The sequence below is a fragment of the Equus quagga genome, chromosome 4 (genome assembly GCF_021613505.1).
Source record: "Equus quagga isolate Etosha38 chromosome 4, UCLA_HA_Equagga_1.0, whole genome shotgun sequence".
Taxonomy (NCBI): Eukaryota; Metazoa; Chordata; class Mammalia; order Perissodactyla; family Equidae; genus Equus; species Equus quagga.
This window is the reverse complement of record NC_060270.1, coordinates 79,917,053-79,937,478: the sequence shown is the minus strand read 5'-3', so window position 1 is coordinate 79,937,478 and position 20,426 is coordinate 79,917,053. Positions and strand designations below refer to the sequence as shown.

Genomic DNA, 20,426 nt, shown 5'->3' with positions numbered 1-20,426 from the left:
ACTTTACATATGCTAACTCATTTAGCACTCACAATCTCATGGAATAGGTACATTTATTATCCTCATTTTTAGATGAAGAAACAAAAGCACACAGGTTCATACCTTGTCCATGGTCACCAGCTGGTAAGTGCTGTAGCTGGGATTTGCACACAGCAGTCTTGATTTTAAACTCTACTTTTCTCAGGGACAAATGTTGAGTAGGAGTATAACAGCAATACTGCTCAAATAAGAACACTACACACCTGGCCTCCTTCCATTTTCTGAGAATTTTGGTCAATGAAGACTTTTACTAGAGTTTAACATACTTAAGTCTCAAGATAATTTAATTATAGGAAAATAGAACTATTGTAAATAGTCAATCGACCAGGAAACTTTTTTCATTTGAATTGAAGATTATTTGTGAGTACAAGCGTTGTTGTCCAAAACAGGAATCAGAGTGCAGAGTTGTTGAGCACTTAGTCCAGATGGTAGATAAATGAACTTGGGGGCTAAAGACAGACCAGGTGCCAAAGAGTTTACACTGTCAGCTCATAACGTCCTCTCCCTGGGAGGGACTCTCCTTCACTTGTTTTGCCCACTAGTCCCAAGATGCATGGTTTGTGACCTCTGCATTTCAAGGTTACACTTGCTTGCCTTATTATAATTAGATTTCACTTGTACATAAAACAATTGGGAAGGGAAGAAAAGGATCAAACGTTGACATATTTCAGGTTCCATTTCCCCTGGTCTCTGCCTCTCAGCCTGAGTATTCCCATGACAATCTCCAATGCTCCTCTTTGGGTTTTAAGCTTTGCTATTTTGCCTCAAAGTCTGACTTTGCTGAAAACGTATACTCCATTGCCACCTCCCAGATGAATCTACAGAAGATTTCTCTAGCTGAATTTTCATAAACTTCATTCTCTTCTCCACAAAGTTGAGTTGCTTTGCCACAAAGTCAGACTTTACCCAACGGGGCAATGCCAGCTTTAATGTGGACACCTCATGTATAAGGGGGCATATTCTGTATTATGGGTGAAGTCTGGATGTTCTTATGAAGCAATGGCTCTGTTGTATACACTGAGTAGTTTTACATTCATTTTTATATTTGAGGCAGGAAAACCCACTAAGTTTGAACCACATTAGGCAGGAAGTTGTCAGGGCTTGAGGAATCTTGCTAAGGCTGTTACAGCTAAAAAAAGCATCATTTAACATTTGATACTCTGTAGGACTGGTATCCCAGGAGGGAAATTCTACTGGCATAGGACAGGTACCTGAACTTTTTTCCAGAAGTCACAATGACATGTTTGACCATTCATACCAATAACTACAACAAATAATCAACAGGATATAATTTTGGTTAAAAAGGATATAATTTTGGAATATACTCTCTAAAGAGCAGGATATTAAAAGTTGCAAAAAGCAAAAAGATTACTGGAGTTTTTTGAATGACATAAGACCATGAGATCTATGTTGGTTGGAGTTATACTCACACACAAAACTAGAAATATTCAGTTGGAAAGCACTAAAACCAAAAAATCCACTACATCATTCTACTAATTCAATTAAAGATAAGAACCTTACTATTGTATGCAACACAAAATCATTAATAAAATAATTAGCAATATAAAATAAAGGATCATCTAATTACGGGCATGCTTCACTTTAGGCACACTTGCTTAATAAAATCTACATCTTAAAGAACTGTTCACGTTGCTCACAAATTCCTGTAAACCTGTAGTTAAACAAAGGAATTTCAGGCTGCTGAGCATCAACTCTTACAGAGTGACACTTATTAGAGAAGTGGCACTGTGGTTCAGGTTCATTATCTAATTATTTAGACAAAAGGAAGGGGAGGGGCATAGTTCTGATAGTTTCAAAAGTACAGTTTGAAGACTGCCAAGTATGAGAAAAAAATCCAATCATCTGGAAAAGAGGGAGAAGGATGAAGATTAGGAAGGATGAAGTAGATTCCTAGAGAATGAAAAGTATAATTAGATTTAAAAAATGCTACCAGAAGAGTATTTCCAGTATTCTGACACTCAATATATCACCAACTTGGATACCACCTAAATTATTCTTTTTTCAATAAAAAGTGTGTTTCACTATATAGGAATTTAAACAAATCTTTCCTGTGATATATCTGGATTTAACCTGGAAGTTAGAGGAACACCTATCTTTTATAAAAATTTGTGTCAATACTGTGGGAAAGCATCTATTCTGTAAAGCAAGCAATGCCAATATAAGTGATACCAAACAACAGAATAAAGATACAGATGGCAACATAGGTGTTATCTAACACTGTCATTCTCCTCTGTTAAAGGATTGCAGTGTTGCAATACTATCCCATTCCTTCCAGTACTTTCAGAGGAAAGCACAATCAATTTTGCAAGCTGAGAGAACTAGGACAATATAAACTGATGGCTCAGGCACTTCCCTGGAGGGCTCCAAAGAATATTCTATTTTTAACTCTCTTTCACCTCAACAGAGAAGAGAGTAAGAAAGAAATACAGTGCTCAGCAGAAAAGTACTGCACAGGCTTTAACAGGCTGGTTTTATTTTATATAGGTGACCTGAACTAGCATTTATGTTAAGGAAAAGCACTCTTAATAATACAGATTAGACATAATCAGAAAGATAATAAAAAGAATTGAAGAACTGCTTAGTCAGAATAGTCATAAATCTAAGGTTATTTCATTTAACTGTATTACTAAATTTTTTCAAGACTGAACTTGTACAGCAGAAGCACCATGAGGGGAAATTTTTTTTTGATGAGCCATTTTGCCAACTCTAAATTTATTTGTAACTAGGTAGCTACAGGACAATTTAGAACTGTTTCCAAATCATCAAAACCCCAAGTTTGTAATCCTGGTCTGCCTTATCTCTGTGGCACTATTTTGGTGAGCAGGAGACTGCGACTAAGGACAGCCCCGCAGACAAATCTGGAAGAAGGCGCAGTTGCCAGCACGCCTTCACTATTCTTTCTCCTCCATCACCCTCTCCTCTCCTACTTTTGTGCCTGAAATAAGCAAAAATACAAACACAAAAAACAATTCTAATAAAAATAGCCACATACAGGTTATAGCTCACAGCTATTTAAATGATCCCATGAACGAGTCCACACAACTCAAGGAAATCTATGGGTACTTACCAGATACATTTGGCTCCAGATTTCAGTGGCGGCAGGTTAATGGAGAAGGGAAAAGGGAAATAGGTGGATTTGTAGGTATTACACAATATCTGAATCTGTACTGGTCATACAATACTAAGAAACGCTGACAGAATCAATGAAAAAACAAGGATACTCAGGGCCACCACCTAGTAATATAAATACAAAATTCTTATTACTTGAGTGAAGAGTTGCCAGCAAAGAAATTGACTTTGTGCCTGGAGTCCCTATTTGACATAGGCAACTCCCTTATCAATATCAGCCCTCTCTTGCTTATCCAATAGGGCCATTTCGTCCTTGCTTGCCTTTTTATACCCTAGTTATTTTTAAATTTGTTTCCTGTAATGCTGCCACATCTGAGCATCTGAGACTGTTTATCCTAAAATGTTCCTTGTATGGTGTGGTTTATCAGCACTCTACCACAGTCTGCTGGTAATAAAACTTAATCAGTTTGGAACCACATGGTTCTGAGGTATTTGGAAAGCTAAGACTGAAGATATAATGCACTGATATTCTTTGAATTTATTAACTGGCTAAAAAACTAAAACGATATTTGTCTTTTGTTGTTGTTGTTGTTGTAAGGAAGATTGGCCCTGAGCTAATATCTGTTGCCCATCTTCCTCTTTTTGCTTGAGGAAGATCGCTGAGGAGCTAACATCTGTGCCATGTGTGCCATTCTTCTTTTACTTTATGTGGGATGCTGCCACAGCGTGGCCTGACAGTAGTGCTGGGTCTGTGCCCAGGATCCAAACTGGCGAACCCCGGGCCCCAAAGAGGAGCACTCGAACTTATCCACTACACCACTGGGCTGGACCGTGATACTTAGCTTTCCAGTCATTTTGCTTCCCACATGCATACAGCATCAGTTCGGGAAAAAAAAAAAAAAATGGAATTATATGCCTGGTCAGAGCCTCGGTAGCTTCAAATGCTTTTAAGGTGTCTTAGGTCCATTTGATGGCATGCTTTAATGCATGATATTTCTAAAAAGTTATGCAGCAATAGGGAAAGAGATGTATTTGACTTCTGCTAACGACTTTGGCATGCTTTAAGACCTTCAATTTTTAAGAAAAGCTCCAAACCAAATCAAATCTGCCATCCAAATCTGCTTTGGAAAAGAAATTAAAGCAATAGCTTTCACAAATTTTTAAAAGGTAAATTACAGTAAGCCAAGGTTGTCATTTAAATTCAAATCCTTATATCTGAGTATGATGCATGATTAAAAGGCATTACAATTAATGGAAAATATAAGCAAATGTTAATACTTTAATATAGCATTAAAAAAAAAAAAAAAAGGCAGTGGAAACCTGAGTAAAAAGAAGCCAGGAAGCAGCTGAAAAAGAGACCGGTTCACTGTGAGAAATGTAAACCTCTCAGACAGTGCTACGGCCCCGAATCCAACAGCTCAGGAACAAGGCCAATTATTGCAAAATATTAAACATATATGGTAAAGCTGCAAACTTTTCAAAAGAGTCATAAGAATGAAAGCAGCTACACAGAAAACAGCCAGGGCCTCACAAACCTAAAATCTTTGCTATACTTACTACCTGCAGGAAAGGTTTCTTTATGGTATACCAGCTTCTTATATGTAGTATACTTTATAGCATTCAAGCTGTAATTTTATGATAAAAGGTTAAGATAATAAATGCCTATCATTGCAACGGCAAGTAACCAGATCTTCTGCAATCATTGCTTATGACTCCAGTTCTTGACAGTAAATCCTAAGCTATTGCAAACCAGTTCTCCAATATTCCACCTGTCTGAACTAGAAATGACTCACATAAGATAGACACACAGAATCATTGAATTTTAGAGTACACAGAGGCTTCAATAGACAACACAGTAAAACTGCCTTACTTTGCAAGTGAGTAAACTGAAACCCAGTGGCTTTAAGTGATATGCCTAATACCAGTTAGAAATGATTAAGGGCTATCAGGATTTGACTCCTACTTTGTTTTCTTTCACCTTATACATTATCCAAAAAGCCTTATGTAGCCAGAATTTCTTCTGCTTCTGTTGATGGGGGTGACTCAACCTTGTTTTGAATGACCATGGTAGTTTCACATTCATAACAAAAGATTTGTATATTCATTCCCCAGCAGTAGTGTTAGTGTTCATTTCAGTTCAGTTCCCATAACAGACAGGAGGTTTACTGCCAAGGAGACTGATAACTATTGTGGTCCTCTGACACACACACGCACAGAAGACCAAAGCATTTTATCCTTGAGATAGTTCCCCAACCTCCTCCCTACCCCGAAAAGGGGAAATGACAGGAAATCCTACATTTCTATTGCTCATACGTCAAGTGGGTTTGTTAATTTAGCGCAAAATGTCTTTAAATTCATATGCAAACATTTAAAAATTATTTGTGCCTCAGTGAAGAAAAATTGTTCCAAATTTATCAATGTTTTCATTATTTGAAAAACTAATTTCATCCTTTTATGTAATAAAAGGATGCTTGACTAAATGCTTCTTAACTAAATGGTTGACAAGAAAAAAAATAGAGATATGACAAATCATTTCTAAGTTTAATCAGATTGGGATGGTGGAATATAGGCAAATAGGGAAAAAAAGAAACTGAGAAAGTATGACGTTTACACACAAAAATATAAATTACTGAGATGGAAATTGCTATAAATCTGTGAAAAAAATCAGAAACAAGGCCAGCCCAATGGCATAGTGGTTAGGTTTGGTGTGCTCCACTTTGGCGGCCCAGGTTCAGTTCCTGCATGCGGACCAACACCACTTGTCAGCAGGCATACTGTGGTGGCATCCCACATACAAAACAGGGAGGCTGGCGCTTCCTCACCAAAAAAAAAAAAAAATCAGAAACAAAACACTGCCTTGTCCATTTCCCAGTGCATTCTACTTTTCTACTGGGGGACACACAAATGTAAATGCACATTTTCCTGTAAGCTTTGACATAAAAAATAACCATTAGATAACTACAAAAAAAGTCTTTAAACTGTTAACTTTTTAAAATAGTTCAAATCCTACTAATTCTATAAAAAAGTTCAATGTAATTACAAACACAAAATTGGCACTGGCACTACTGAACTTCTCTTTAAAGGGAAATTTTCTATTACACTTATTAGTATAACAAAATTTCTTTCCCTTTCAGATAAGGATGCTTTGAGGATTTATTTCTCTTTTATCCTTTAGACTAAATAAGATTCAACTAACTTAAGCCATAAGTTAATAGGATAATACATAAAACAACTTGAAGGACAAACTCTAGTTATAAAGTGCTATATGATGATTGACCCTAAGAGTCAAACACAATGTCAAAAACTATTCAGACATATTCTCTTTTCTGTGCCTGTACTATCCAGATACAACCTGACTAACTTATTCTTTCCTTCCGTCTCACCATAACTAGCATTAGAAAACCTCAATTAAAATATCACTGATGATAAACACATGCTATCTGGCACACACATATTTTGGCCCTCAATTAGGAGGGGTGGCATTTTCAGTTGTTTTCCACTAAGTGGGAATATTTTTTGCAGAGACACATTTGTATAAGCACACTGGTCCAAACCTGTGATTAAAAGTTTTAATTTTGTAGGCAGTTTGACAATGGAGAGGAATAAAAATTTAGCCACAGAAAAGAACAAAACTAATACGCTCACACAAATATAGAACAAAAGATCTTTGCTTGCCTCATTATTAGGGTGTACTAATGAACTAAGTTAATTAGTCACACAAAGTATTTGAATGAGGAGAGTGAAAGAAAGTTTCTTTTTTCATGATCATGACATTAGCTATAATCTGCATTATAACTTTGGAAGAAAAAAATCAGGACAAAAGCAATATGAAAAGTCAGTCACTGAGGCCCAGGAAAACTCAGAAAGTAATTTCTGTTAGAATAAAACAACAATGTATTTAAAGCTAATGAGCAGTGTCATGACCAATGTTTCCATTTTAAAGAACAACTTTTGATGCCTTTCAAAATTAGAACATATACTATCACATTATTTAAAGTGGACTGTATTATTAAACTTCAGGAAAACCTGAAAGTAAAGGGAGTCATATTTGAGACACAGGACAAATTCTCAGTTGGCTAAAATGACCAATGTTTGTACTCAACATCCTTTGGAAGAACATCTGTCACACACACAATAATAACACAATAATACAAAAAAGGGAAGAACCTACATACTAAGTATAAGACAACCCCTAGGAGCAACAGATTAAGGACCTGGAAGTTCTTCTGCAGGGGTGATAAGTAAAAATCATATCTGGTAAAGGAAGCTGGTGAATCACAACGATCACTGAAGACTGCACAAGTGAGGAGAAACAAGAACACTTCTCATCAGACTGTCCAGGAAAGATGTCTTTCTCCTGAAGCTGCAGTAACCCTTCAGAGTTCTGTACCATATCAAGAGCAAGAAACTGCCCAGTTGGAGGTAGAAGGTTATGTGGCCTCAGTGGGCTACACTGACATAGACTGAGAGCCTCCAATGGTGACAAGCAGCTCAAAAGGCTCCAAAGAAAGGAAAAAAAATTCTACTTTAATACCTAGAGTTATGAAAGGCTGAAAAAATACCTTATCAAACATCTGGGGCAGAAGTACACATCTAGGTGGGAAGCATAGAGAGAAATAATTTCAGTAAAATAGGTAAGACAGCTTTTTACACTGAGATCACAGGTGTTTTCATTGAATGCTTAAAGAAAATTTGAAAGGGGCAAAAGGAAAATAATCTTTTAGGTTTTAATATATTTGACATGCCTAGTATTAGACTGCATTTAGTTTAAAAATATCTGTCACTATACAACCAGCAAATTGAAAAAACACAAAAAAGATACGTGAGAACACTATTCCTTTTAAAGGGATTCCTAGTGAGACTAAGACATCAAAATCTCTCGCTAGGTTAGAGGTCTCCATCAAAGGTTCTTTTGGTCCTTGCTTTTGTTAGTCATTCGGGAGACATCTCAACTTGCCTCGCCTCTTTTGCTGTTACCACAAATGAATTACCAGGCCGCAAAGGAGGCTTCAACCACAATGGCAGTGAGGACCAGGAAGTCGCTCATCACCCTGCTCCGCCTGGGACAATCTTCTCATTGTGGTTCCCAACCCTTCAGCATATAAACCTGACAATGCAGTGTATCTTGGCGGGTGCTAAGATTTGCTCACTCTCTTAGTCTCACTGGTCTGCACAGCTACATGTATGCACATATCTGAGACCCCTGATAGAGTGTGACAGCATCTTAATAGGAAGACTGAAATAAAGCAGGATGAAAAAAAGCAATACCCACAGCTAAGAATTCACGACCTGAGAAATACTACTCACCTGTCTGCTGTGCAGGCTGTGGCAGTGCTTGGTTTAGATGGGAATTGTAATGGACAGAAGGGAGTGGGCGATACTGAGGTTGACTGGAGTGATAGTGGCCTGGAGCACAGTAACAGGCTGGCATCTAGGATAAGTATCGAGGGAAAAAAACGAATTTTATCCACAATGGAAATTTTTTTCTGTGAGAAACATAAGAGTATAATGAATAATAATTCTTTTCAACACTAATCACCTGAAAACTGATTTCCTTAGCTTTACTTGAACTTAAAATTTAAAAAAAAAGTCCAAACATGTAAGACACCTATCAATACTGTATGCTCACCAATCAGATGCAGTAGATTTTAATGTTTTGGCCATATTTGTTTCAGATTTTCCTTCCTCTCTTTTACAAAACTAAACGCTACTGAAATAGCTAAAGGCTCACTCCAATATTCCTTTGCTCTATATTCCACAGAAAAAGCATTATCCTGTAGTTGGTGTATATCATTCCTATAAATGTTTTAAAACTTCTACTACACGTAACTTCATGCAACTTATTTTGCAATTAACATTGTATTTGAGACTTATCTTGGTTGAAACATGTACACTGGCTCACTCAATTTAACTGCTGAATAGAAATCATTGTGTAAATAAGCCAGTTTATCCATTCCCAAACTAAGGGACAGTTGCACTGGTTCCATTCTTTGATTTTTCTCACATTTCTAATGCAAATTAAAATGCCAATACAAATTTTATTTGTCAATTATAACTTAATAAAGCTGGGAAAAAATGCCAATAAAACTAGCTTGATTTATTTTTTCTTCCAGAGCTATTTATATCAGTTATAAATTTCTCTTAATCTGACTTAGTTTGGGGTCTAAAATAAACAATTAATCCAGTGATGTAGAAGTATGTGGTAAGTCAACTTTATTAGGTTCATGGGCTCTCTTAGGTTCTGCTCCTCTGACTGGATACTTCTAAAAGAACACAGATCTGTGGAGATCTTAAAGAGTGCCCATTTCATCTGGAAACCAGCCAAGCACAGAATTTCTATTCATTTGTAAGCCAAAAACCTCCTAAATTTACTGTAATATTCTTCTGTTTCTGAAACATTTGACACAATACATATGTGATCCCGTAATTTTTCTTGGCGGTATCAGAAAGCAATAGGTATATACTGATTTCCATAACTATAAATTTCAGTACATATATGTATAAATAATACATTCTTTTCTCCTCTTAATTAAAAAAAAGACATCACTGTTTATGGCAAAAATTATAACAATATTTTTTGTTTATAAATACATATTGTATGTACATGCAATATATATGACAATAGCACAAACAATGGAGAGAGGGTAAATGGAATTATACTGCTAATGACTAGTATATTTTACTTGCAGTTTCATATGAACTCCAAGTAGATTGTGATAAGCAAAAGATACATATCATAGTCCCTAAAGAAACCACACAAACACAAGATTCAAAGAGCTACAGATAAAAAGGCAATAGAAGAAATAATATGGAACATTAAAGGAGGTCAAATAATACAAAAGGCAGGAAAAGCAGCAGGTAGGAATAAAATACAGATAGGACAAATGAAAAACAAATAGCAATGTGACATACCTACATCTAACCATGCCCATAGATATATTAAAAATAAAAGAACTAGACACTCCAATCAGACTGGATAAAACAGCAAAAACCAACTACATACTATACGTAAAAGACAATTTAAATACAAAGGTTGCAAATAAGAGGATGGAAAAAGACATACCATTTAAATGCTAATTAAAAGAATGACGAAGCCATTATATTAAAGTCAGATAAAATAAGTTTCAAGATAAGACAGAGAAAAACATTTCATAATGATGAAGCAATATATCAGGAAGACATGATAAATATAAGGTACAGGTTCAAATACTATTAAAAAATGACAGCATTTAAGGTAGAAATAGACAAATCCACTATCATCTATTAATAGAACCAGACAAAAATTACATAAGGATGTAAAAGATCTGAAAGACGCTATTAATCACATTGACTCAACTCACATTTAGAGAATACTAAATGTAAAAACAATAGAATATGAAAGAAATTAAAGATGATCTAGGTAAATGGAAAGCCATCCCATGTAAGATGGGAAGATTCAGTATTGTTCAGATAGCAATAACACCCAAAGCAATCTACAGATTCAATGCAATCCCTATCCAAATTCCAATGGCCTCTTTTGCAGAAATGGAAAAGTTGATCCTCAAATTCATATGGAATTGCAAAAGACTTGAAGAGCCGAAACAATCTTGAAAAAGAACAGGGTTGGAGGACTCACATTTCCTGATTTAAAACTTACTACAAACATACAGTAATAAAACAGTGTAGCATTGGCATAAAGATAGAACAGTTTAAAACTGAGAGTGCAGAAATAAACTCTTACATCTATGGTCAACTGATACTCAACAAAGGTACCAAGACTATTTAATGGGAAAAGAATAGTGTCTTCAACAAATGATGCTGAAACTAATAGACATACACATGCAAAAGAATGAAGCTGGATCTTTACCTCATATCATATACAAAACTTAACTCAAAATGGAAAAACGACCTAAATATAGGAGATAAAACCATAAAACTCAGAAGAAAACATAGGGATAAATCTTCATGACCTTGGATTTTAGCAAAGGATTCTTAGATATGACACCAAAAGCAGGAGCAACAAAATGAAAAAGTGGATAAAGTGGACTTAATCAAAATTAAAAAACTTTTGTGCATTAAAGACACCATCAAGAAAATGAAAATACAACCTACACAATGGGTAAATATACTTGCAAATCACACATCTGATAAGGGTCTAGTACCCAGAATATATAAGGAACTCTTACAACTCAGTAACAGACAAAAGCCTGATTACAAATAGGCAAAGGATTTAAACAGACATCTCTCCAAAGAAGATATACAATGGCCAAGAAGCACAGGAAAAGATGATCAACATCACTAATCATTAGGAAAATGCAAGTCAAAAGTACAACGAGATACCAACTTCACACCCACAGGATGGCTATAGTAATAATGATGATGATGATGATAATAATAATAATAATAAAAGGTAAAAAACAAGTGCTGGCAAGGATGTAGAGAAATTGGAACCTTTACATATTGTAGGTGGGAATATAAAATGGTCCAGACACTGTGGAAACAGTTCGGCAGTTCCTCAAAAAGTTAAACAGAATTACCATAAGATCCAGCAATTTTACAACTAGGTATATACCCAAAGGAATGAAAACAGATACTCAAACAAATATATGTACCTACCTGTTCATAAGAGCACTATTCACAATAGGCAAAAGGTGGAAAAAGATGGATTTGATTGCAAATCCAGCAAGAGTTGAAAAGATGAACAAACTGTGGTATGTACATGCAACGGCATATCATTCAGACAATATGAGAAATGAAGTAGTGATACAGGCTACAATGTGGATTAACTCTGATACATTATATTAAAGAAGCCAGACACAGAAGGTAACATATTGCATGATTCCATTAACACGAAGTACCCAGAATAGGTAAATCCATAGAGACAGAATGCAGATTAGTGGTTGCAGAGGCTGGAAGGGTGAGGGGAACGGGAAGCAATTGCTTAATGGGTACATAGTTTTCTTTTGGGGTGATGAAAATGTTTTGGAACTAGAGAGAGGTGATGGCTGCAAAACATTGTGAATGTACTGAATGTCATTGCATTTTTCACTTAAAAGTGGTTAATTTTACGTTATGTAAACTTTATCTCAATTAAAAAAATGAAAAAACAAAAAACCCACGAAACACTAAAATGATAGAATACAAATTTTTTTCAAGTACACATGAATCATCCCCCAAGAGACTAGATGCTGGGACAAAAAATAAGACTCAACAGATTACAAAACACTGAAATCTTAAACAGGATCCCTGAGGTCATGGAATTAAAATAGAAATCAGTAACAATAAGAGATCTAGAAAGCCCCCAAATATGTGGAAATTAAACAACACACTTCTAAATAAGTCATGGGTCAAAAAAGTGACACACAAAAAAGAGAGAAAATATTTTGCACTAAATGATAACAAAACACAACATATCCAAATTTGTGGAATGCAGCTAAGATGGTGCTTATTTTCGAAAAGAAGGACAATCTAAAATCACTGATCTATGCTTCTACCTAAGAAGCTAGAAACAAGCAAATTAAACCTAAAATGGGTAGGAAGAATAATAACAGCGAAAGCAGAAATAGTTCAAATAGAAAATGAATAATAAAATCAATGAAATTCTGAGTTGGTTTTTGAAGAACATCAACAGAATTGATAAATCTCTAGTTAAACTAATAAAGGAAAAGGGAGAAGACTGAAATTACCAATATCAGGAATTACAGAGGTGATACCACTATAGATCCTAAAGATATTAAAAGTTTAATAAGGGTATATATGCCAATAAATTCGACAACATGAATGAAATTGATACAAACTACCTAATCAGATCCAAAAAGAAACAGGAAATTGGAATACTTCTGTACCTACTGAGAAATTTAATATGTAATTTAAAATCTTCCCCACCAAAAAACTCCTCATCCAGATGGATTTATTAGTGAATTCTAGCAAACATTTAAGAAGAAATAGTATCACTCCTACACAAATTCTTTTAGAAAATAAAGGAAGGAACAATATCTAACTCATTTTTAGGTATCACCCTGACACTATAACCTGAAAAGGACATCACATGCCAACTACAGACCAATATCCTTCATGAACATACTCGCAAAAATCCTTAAGAAAATATTAACAAATTGAATCCAGCAATATATAAAAAAGGTATCATGAACAGGTGGGGTATGTTCCAGAAATGAGAGGTTAATTTAACATTCAAAAGTCAGTCAACATAATTCGCTATTAATAGAGTAAAGGGGTAAAAAAAAATCACATGATCACTTCAATAGATGCAGAAAACCATTTCACAAGATTTAATACCCATTCACGGTAAAGACTCTCAGCAAACCAGAAACAAGAGGATTTCCTCAACCTGATAGAGGGCATGTACAAAAACCCCACAGAGGGGCTGGCCCCCTGGCTGAGTGGTTAAGTTCGCGCGTTCTGCTGCAGGCGGCCCAGTGTTTCGTTGGTTTGAATCCTGGGCACGGACATGGCACTGCTCATTAGGCCACGCTGAGGCAGCATCCCACATGCCACAACTAGAAGGACCCACAACAAAGAATACACAACTATGTACTGGGGGACTTTGGGGAGAAAAACAAAAAAAATAAAATCTTAAAAAAAAAAAAACAAAAAGACCCCCCACAGATATTATCACCACTGATGGTGAAAGACTGAATGCTTTCCCCTAAGATCGGAAACAAGGAAGAATATGTACTTTCAAAACTTATTTTTAAGCTAATACACCGATTCTAGGGATTTTACTTCCACCTGTTGGGCTGTAAATATACTCAACATTGGAGCTCCTAGCTAATGCAACAAGGCAAGAAAAAGAAAAGGCATGTAGACTGAAAAGGATAATGTATGTAGAAATAACCTATGTAGAAAATCCTAAGCAGTCTACAAAAAAGTACTAGAATAATTGAATTCAGAAAGTCCATAGGATACAAGATTAATATACTAAAATCAACTTCTACACTAGCAATTAACAGAAAATTAAATTTAAAAATAATCTCTTTTAGAATATTATTTAAAAACATTAAGTACTATATATTTAATAAAATATATGTATACTTCTATAATGAAAATTACAAAATACTGTTAAGAAAAATTAAGGAAGATCTAAGTAAGTGGAGAGAGAACATGTTCTTGCATTGGAAGATTCAATAGAGTTAAAATGTTAATTCTTCCCAAACTGATCTCCTTCTTGAAATGCATCATTTTATTTTTATAATGCATTTACCTTATTGGTTTCTCTTAAGCTCAATAAAACAAAACAAACCTCTCAGAGTCAGAAGGAAAGTCAAAGGTCACAAGGTTTAACCATCCTATTGAAGTGTCTACCTGTCATGTGGTTGTCTAGCATGCACTACAAAATCTACAGAGAAGGGAAGATGACAACAAGCTTGTTTACACATTTTTACAAATTCTCTCCATGTGAAATTAAAAATACACGGTCTAACGTTAAAGCTGATCTTAAATGAGAGGATTCCATGGGAGAGAAAAGATGACAAACCAATGTACCTGTGGTGAGGGCTGCTGAATATATCCCTGCTGCTGGAGCACAGGCTGGCTGACAGGATGACCAGAGGCAGAATAGCCAGCAGTAGGGACTGGCTGCCCAGGAGGTAGGGGAGGAGGAGGAGGAGGAGGCGGTGGTGGTGGTGGTGGTGGAGGGGCTGCCGTCACGATATAACCAGACTGCTGTGGAGACTGAAGAACAACAGTGGACTGGAACATGGTGGCATGAGGGTCAGAACCATCTGCAGATGGCTGGCGGGCAAGACTCATGTGGCTAAACTGAGACCCAAGGTTGTCCTGTTAAAAAAGAGAAAAGTCAGAAATCAGTAAGTTTTCCATATGGAGACCAGACTTATGAAAAAAAAATATTTCATACATTTTAAGATGAGTTGCAGTAGGTATATATTACGGAAATCATACATCTACAACAGACACATTCTAATAAAAGAACAGCTTCAAGAAAATTAGAACTCTAAGACATGAAGGTAGGACTATTACAATGTCCTCATTACAAATTACTTACGAAATATATCTAATGGAAATGTATAGCATGCAGAAAAGAGTTGAGTATAACAACATTCCACAATAAAAAATGAAAAGACACTTATTTAAATGAAGATTAAAGGCACATTAGGACGTGGAAGGGAAACTGAACACTTTTATATTACACAATTAACATTTTCTGAAAGGTCTTCAAAGACCAGTAAGTAGCAAGGCACAGTACTAATCACTTTTCGCTTTAAATCATTGCTCCTCTTCTCAGAGGGCAAGATTCAGGTTCCATGCATCTTTGTAATTCCTATCACATCAATCAAATATACTAGCAGGAATTAAATAAAATATATAAAATCCATGCACCCTGGTCTTCTAATCTCTCAAGAATAATTTGGCCATAAATTCTATTCTTCCCTAGTGTTTCTCAGTCTGTTCCTTAAGTCAGATGTTAGACAAATGTAATCCAGATGGCAGTTTCTTACTGCTTTCGCTGCTTGGTGAGCAGGCCAACGGTGCCCAGCCAAGATAGGGTTATGATTTATATGCCATCTGACAAATGCTTCTCTAATTCAACAGTGTAAGGGCCAGTTCTGACAAGTCTAGACAATATTAACTGAAATGACAATAAAGGGGTTAAAATGGCATTTCTCTGCTCCCAAGGAGCTACAGACTGACAACGATATATACCAATTTTGTTAAAGGGAAAAATTTGAAAAAAAGGTTACTTAAAAAATTGTGGCAATTAAGCTGTCAGATCAAAGTTGACATGTCTATAATTTCTATAGTCTCCTGGTTTTTGCAAAGTAAATTAAGGCAATGGAGAAGATAAGGGATTGAAAAAGGAAAACGTGATTTAATGATTGAAAATATATGGCTTTATTTTTCTGAAATGGTTGCTCTGACATACTCCAGCACTATTCACTTAATTCAATGAGTAGATTCAAAAGGGAAAAATATACCTAAATATACCTACTAGCTGTAATTACAAAGTAACATGATCAAATATTTTAAAAAGAGATACCATAACTATCACCACCATCAGAGTCATCTTGGCAAAGTCATTTTCTTATTCCAACAATCTGCGATTTCTCTAAACATTTTTGAGGCTTTTATGCTATTCTTTTTAATGTTGTCAACCTTCTTAATGTTAGCAAAATTTCATTTTTTCAGACTGGAAGTGATTTTTGAAAATCACTCAGAGCCAAGGCTGATAAATAAGGTTACCCTCAGCTCAAAGCAAAAACAGCCCCAATAAAACAAAACGTTTCTAAAGTGTCAAGTGATTTTAAGATATAGCTTATAATTTAATTTGAAAGCAGTTTCAAAAATATGATAGCCATATAGTCTGAAAAATATCAGCATCATTGAAAAAAGTATATCGGCTCTTAGGCAGACTTGTTTTTTTTTGCTGAGGAAGACTCACCCTGAGCTAACATCTGTTGCCAATCTTCCTCTTTTTGTATGTGAGCTGCCATCACAGCATGGCCACTGACAGACTAGTGGTATACAGTCCATGCCTAGGAACCAAACCCAGGCCACCAAAGAAGAGCGCGACAAACTTAACCACTAGGTCACTGGGGCTGGCCCGGGAGACTCATTTTAAGGGAAGGAAATAACATTTATTCAATACCTCTTTCATGTTAGGCACTGTGCAGGAGGTACTTTACATTATTGTCTCATATGCTTAGTAACTATAGATGGTCACACAGAGAACACATGGCAGTGGAGGCCCTGAGCTTTTATAGAGAAGTATAAACTTGGGGCATCCTTTGAATTAAAGAGGGTACCATTACTTTATAGTCATGGATCAAATATCTAGGAATATTCTTCTTTGGAAATGTATTTAGAAGCATGTCTGACGCAGTTGTAATCTCCTATTCACCCTAATAACTGGTACTAAGTCTACTGCACCCATGGGACTGCAGAAAGAATAGAAAGCCTAAACCCAGATGACAGCTGAGCTGCCACCCCAGGACTGCACAGACCTGCACTGACCTCAATGAGAAAAGTAGCTAAAATATCTTAGGCCTAGAATAGCCGACCTGAAAACTACTTCATTATAAAATATATTTTATTATAAAAATATAAATCTTCAGGAAAAGATTAGGGTTTATAAAATAACTGTAGTAAGCCAATATAACTTATTTTATGGAAGAGAAAAAATTAATTTATTTCTAATACAAGCTAGAAATACTTTTTCAGTATATATGCATCCCTGACTTAAAAAAAAAATCACAAAAGATCAAATCACATAATCACATTCACGAGCATTCAGCACACATCCATCCACAGAAACAACGCAGGAGGTGAATAGAGATATAGTACCACGGAGTATTGCTGGGTGGGTGAGACTGGCAGGAGCGGGGATGGGTAAGGGACTGTAGAGTACTGAACAGGCTGTGAAGAGGACTGCAGAGGACGAACAGGCTAAGAAATAACAGGTTGGCAAACAACGTTAATGTCAGAAGAATTGCATAAAATGGAACACTTTTTTTTGGCAATAGTCTAAATGCATTTATAAAGTCACCTTAAGTAGAACAATATAGGAAACAATAAAAACATTGCTAAATGAAGAAACTCTACATGGTAAAATTCTTGAGAACATACCTATACTTAAATTTAATACATAATTAGAAAGATAAGCTTTTCCATAAAAATATTTCTCAGAGTCTCTGAAACAGGTACTTTAGACATTTCAAATCCTATTATCTAACCAAGACCCCTGGGTTAAGTCAGTAAAAGCAAAACCACGTCTCCTTACTTCCTGATTTGATAAAGGGGCTGCTCTCCTTAATAAGATAACACTAAAGAATAAAAGAAAAACTTCACTCATTCTTATTATCAGACAGTAATAACTTAAAGAATGCCAATTAACCTCTCAATTCGATAAAGCATGATTAGATACTCTTTTGGAACCAAAGTGTCTAAATTTTAGCAATTCTTTAAGAAAAATGTACTGTGGGTACCATTAAGAGTAGCCTAAAGAACAACACACACATACATACAGACACAGGCACACACACACACACACACACAGATCTCTTTTATATAAGGAAGATAAACACATTTTTCTTATAACTAAAAATTTCTATTGAGACCACATGTTAGGAGCCGAGAAAGTGGTTACTTGAAATTTTTCCACTAATGAAATACTTCTGCATTTCAGGAAAAAAAAAGTTTTGTTTCCTGAGGGCATTCAAAAAAGAGGTGTTTTAAAAAATGAAAAATGTTGTAATCATTTCTAAATCTTGGGGAATAGAGCTGGCCATCAAGAGGCTAACAATGACATCTGATTTATTCTCTCAATTTTACATTTCTGTAGTTTATTACAGAGGGGTAATGTACGTATTGGCTTAAAGACTATCTTAATCCCCTTTATAGGTGGAAATCAGGCAGGTAAGTTAAGTGATCTGTAGACAGCTGTGTAAGTAAGCAGTGGAGAAACCCAGGTAATTTTATCTAATGAAAATCCTTTACTTTTGGTTAAAATGTATACACACGAATCTCCTGCTGGACACTATTTCCAAAGAGAAGACTTTAAAAATGTAAAATTACCTAAATGAGTAAGATTGCCCAGGGAGTAATCTAAATAAGGAGAAATTCTTGTGAGAACTAAGATGTATAATGAGTTGCACCTTTATCACAAAATCAACACAAGAGTTTCTAAAAAATCAAAGGCTTAGATTAGCTTAGAATCCCAAAAAATCTAGAATTAAAGTAAAAGTACTAAAAAAAGTAAAAGCTGAAAGACCTATAGAGTAGCCACTGGTTCCTCACTAACCTCTTGACTAGAAATTAGTAGGCTTTCTAATGGATGGCAGCATGCATTATACTAAATGAGGCGCGATAGCTTTAGAACTTCCAAGGGGAGGCTATTCGATGTGTTATTAAGTCAGACAACCATTAAGACATAACTTTTTTCCAGACAATTTGACCTACTATGTAAGTGTCAGATGAAACAAAACCTTTAGTCTGCTAGGAGATAAAAGACAGAAGAGTTCTATGAGCACCAATGGCATAAATGAATGCCTGCCAGAGTGTCAAGTAGTAATGAGAAAAATGTGGGCTAGAAGACTGGCCGATCAAAGTGGAATTCTGACACCACTTAGAAAGAAAAAAACCTTAGCAACTCCCTTTTCCTACTTAAATTGCAACTGGCTGCAAAACAACATCCACTTAAAGTGACTGGTTTCAAGAAACGTAGCCTGTCCTAAGGCTTTGGAAGCCATGGCATTATTTTGTTTGGTTATTTGAGATTTCATGGATGGATTACCTTAGTGTGCAAAAGATAGCTATTGAGTATCATTTGTTCATCAGTTCTCTGTTTTTGTATCTGAGGATGAATTATCAGAAACACCTGAAGCAATGCCAGGAAAATCAGCCATGGAGTTTGATGCATACCCCAAGGTTTCAAATTACAGCCCATTACGGCATCTATTTCTAAACTAAGCTGTCTACACCTTCACTTAGGATTGTCTTTTATAACTAAATCAGATAAAGTTATTTCTAAGAGATAATAATCTGAGATATACAACCAAAGACAAACCCTTAGAACTTTTTGAAGCTGCCAGACTAACATTATTTCCACTGAATGAAATGCAATGAAAATCAGTCCTTTTAAAGTTCCTGGTGAAATACACAGCACTGCAAAGACAACTGCATGACAGCAAAAGGAAAGGGAAACTCCAGGACAAGGCTGAATGAAGCCAAGGCAGAGAAGGCCAGGGAGGGCACTTCTTGTAGCCTAAGATGTTACCTGGATGTATGAAATAAAATGGGGCTGGGAAGTGGATATGGGAGTCTTTGGAAATAGTTTTAGGCAATTCACTCTACCTATATGAATTCATCTGGTGGTCTTAGAAGTGCATCAAAACCATAGAGGTCTTTCTACTTTAGATAAACTGCGTTGCCCAGTATCAGAAGTCTTAACTGCGAGAGGAACAATTATTTTCATGACTTTCAAAATATTTGAGAACTTGATCAAACTGCTCATACATTCTTCACCCCTGCAATACAAATGATATAAATTCCCATGTCCTCACTAGAGGAATATTTAGATAGTCTTACAGGGAAAAAGAGGTATAACTGTACAAACTGTCTTTAATATGTTACACAATTTTTAACAGATGGAATGAAAGTATAAGAGTTTACACTGGTATAAATCAAGTTCTGCAAGGATGAATAACACATCTATAGGGGAAAAGCCTGAATGTGAAAATGTATGTGTAAACTCTAAGTGTTTATATCCAAATTCAAAATATTAATAACTGTGCTTTTGGTAATTCTAACTCAGAATGTTTTTGCCTCTATCATTCTAGGGCAGG

At 35.7% G+C, this 20,426-nt stretch overlaps 1 protein-coding gene across 11 annotated transcripts in view; it reads right to left on the bottom strand.

Moving 5' to 3' along the window:
* The window catches only part of R3HDM1 (R3H domain containing 1), a 180,952-nt gene that overhangs the window by 51,477 nt on the left and 109,049 nt on the right, over window positions 1–20,426 (bottom strand). For 9 of the 11 annotated variants that reach the window (XM_046659030.1, XM_046659034.1, XM_046659035.1 and 6 more), the window contains 3 exons: window positions 17,428–17,529; window positions 14,611–14,904; window positions 8,437–8,560 (listed from right to left, as the gene is read on the bottom strand). In XM_046659030.1, the coding sequence (XP_046514986.1) occupies window positions 8,437–8,560; window positions 14,611–14,904; window positions 17,428–17,529 (520 nt within the window). The remainder of the gene's footprint in view (window positions 1–8,436; window positions 8,561–14,610; window positions 14,905–17,427; window positions 17,530–20,426) is intronic. The other 2 variants (XM_046659032.1, XM_046659038.1) reach the window with 1 other exon arrangement.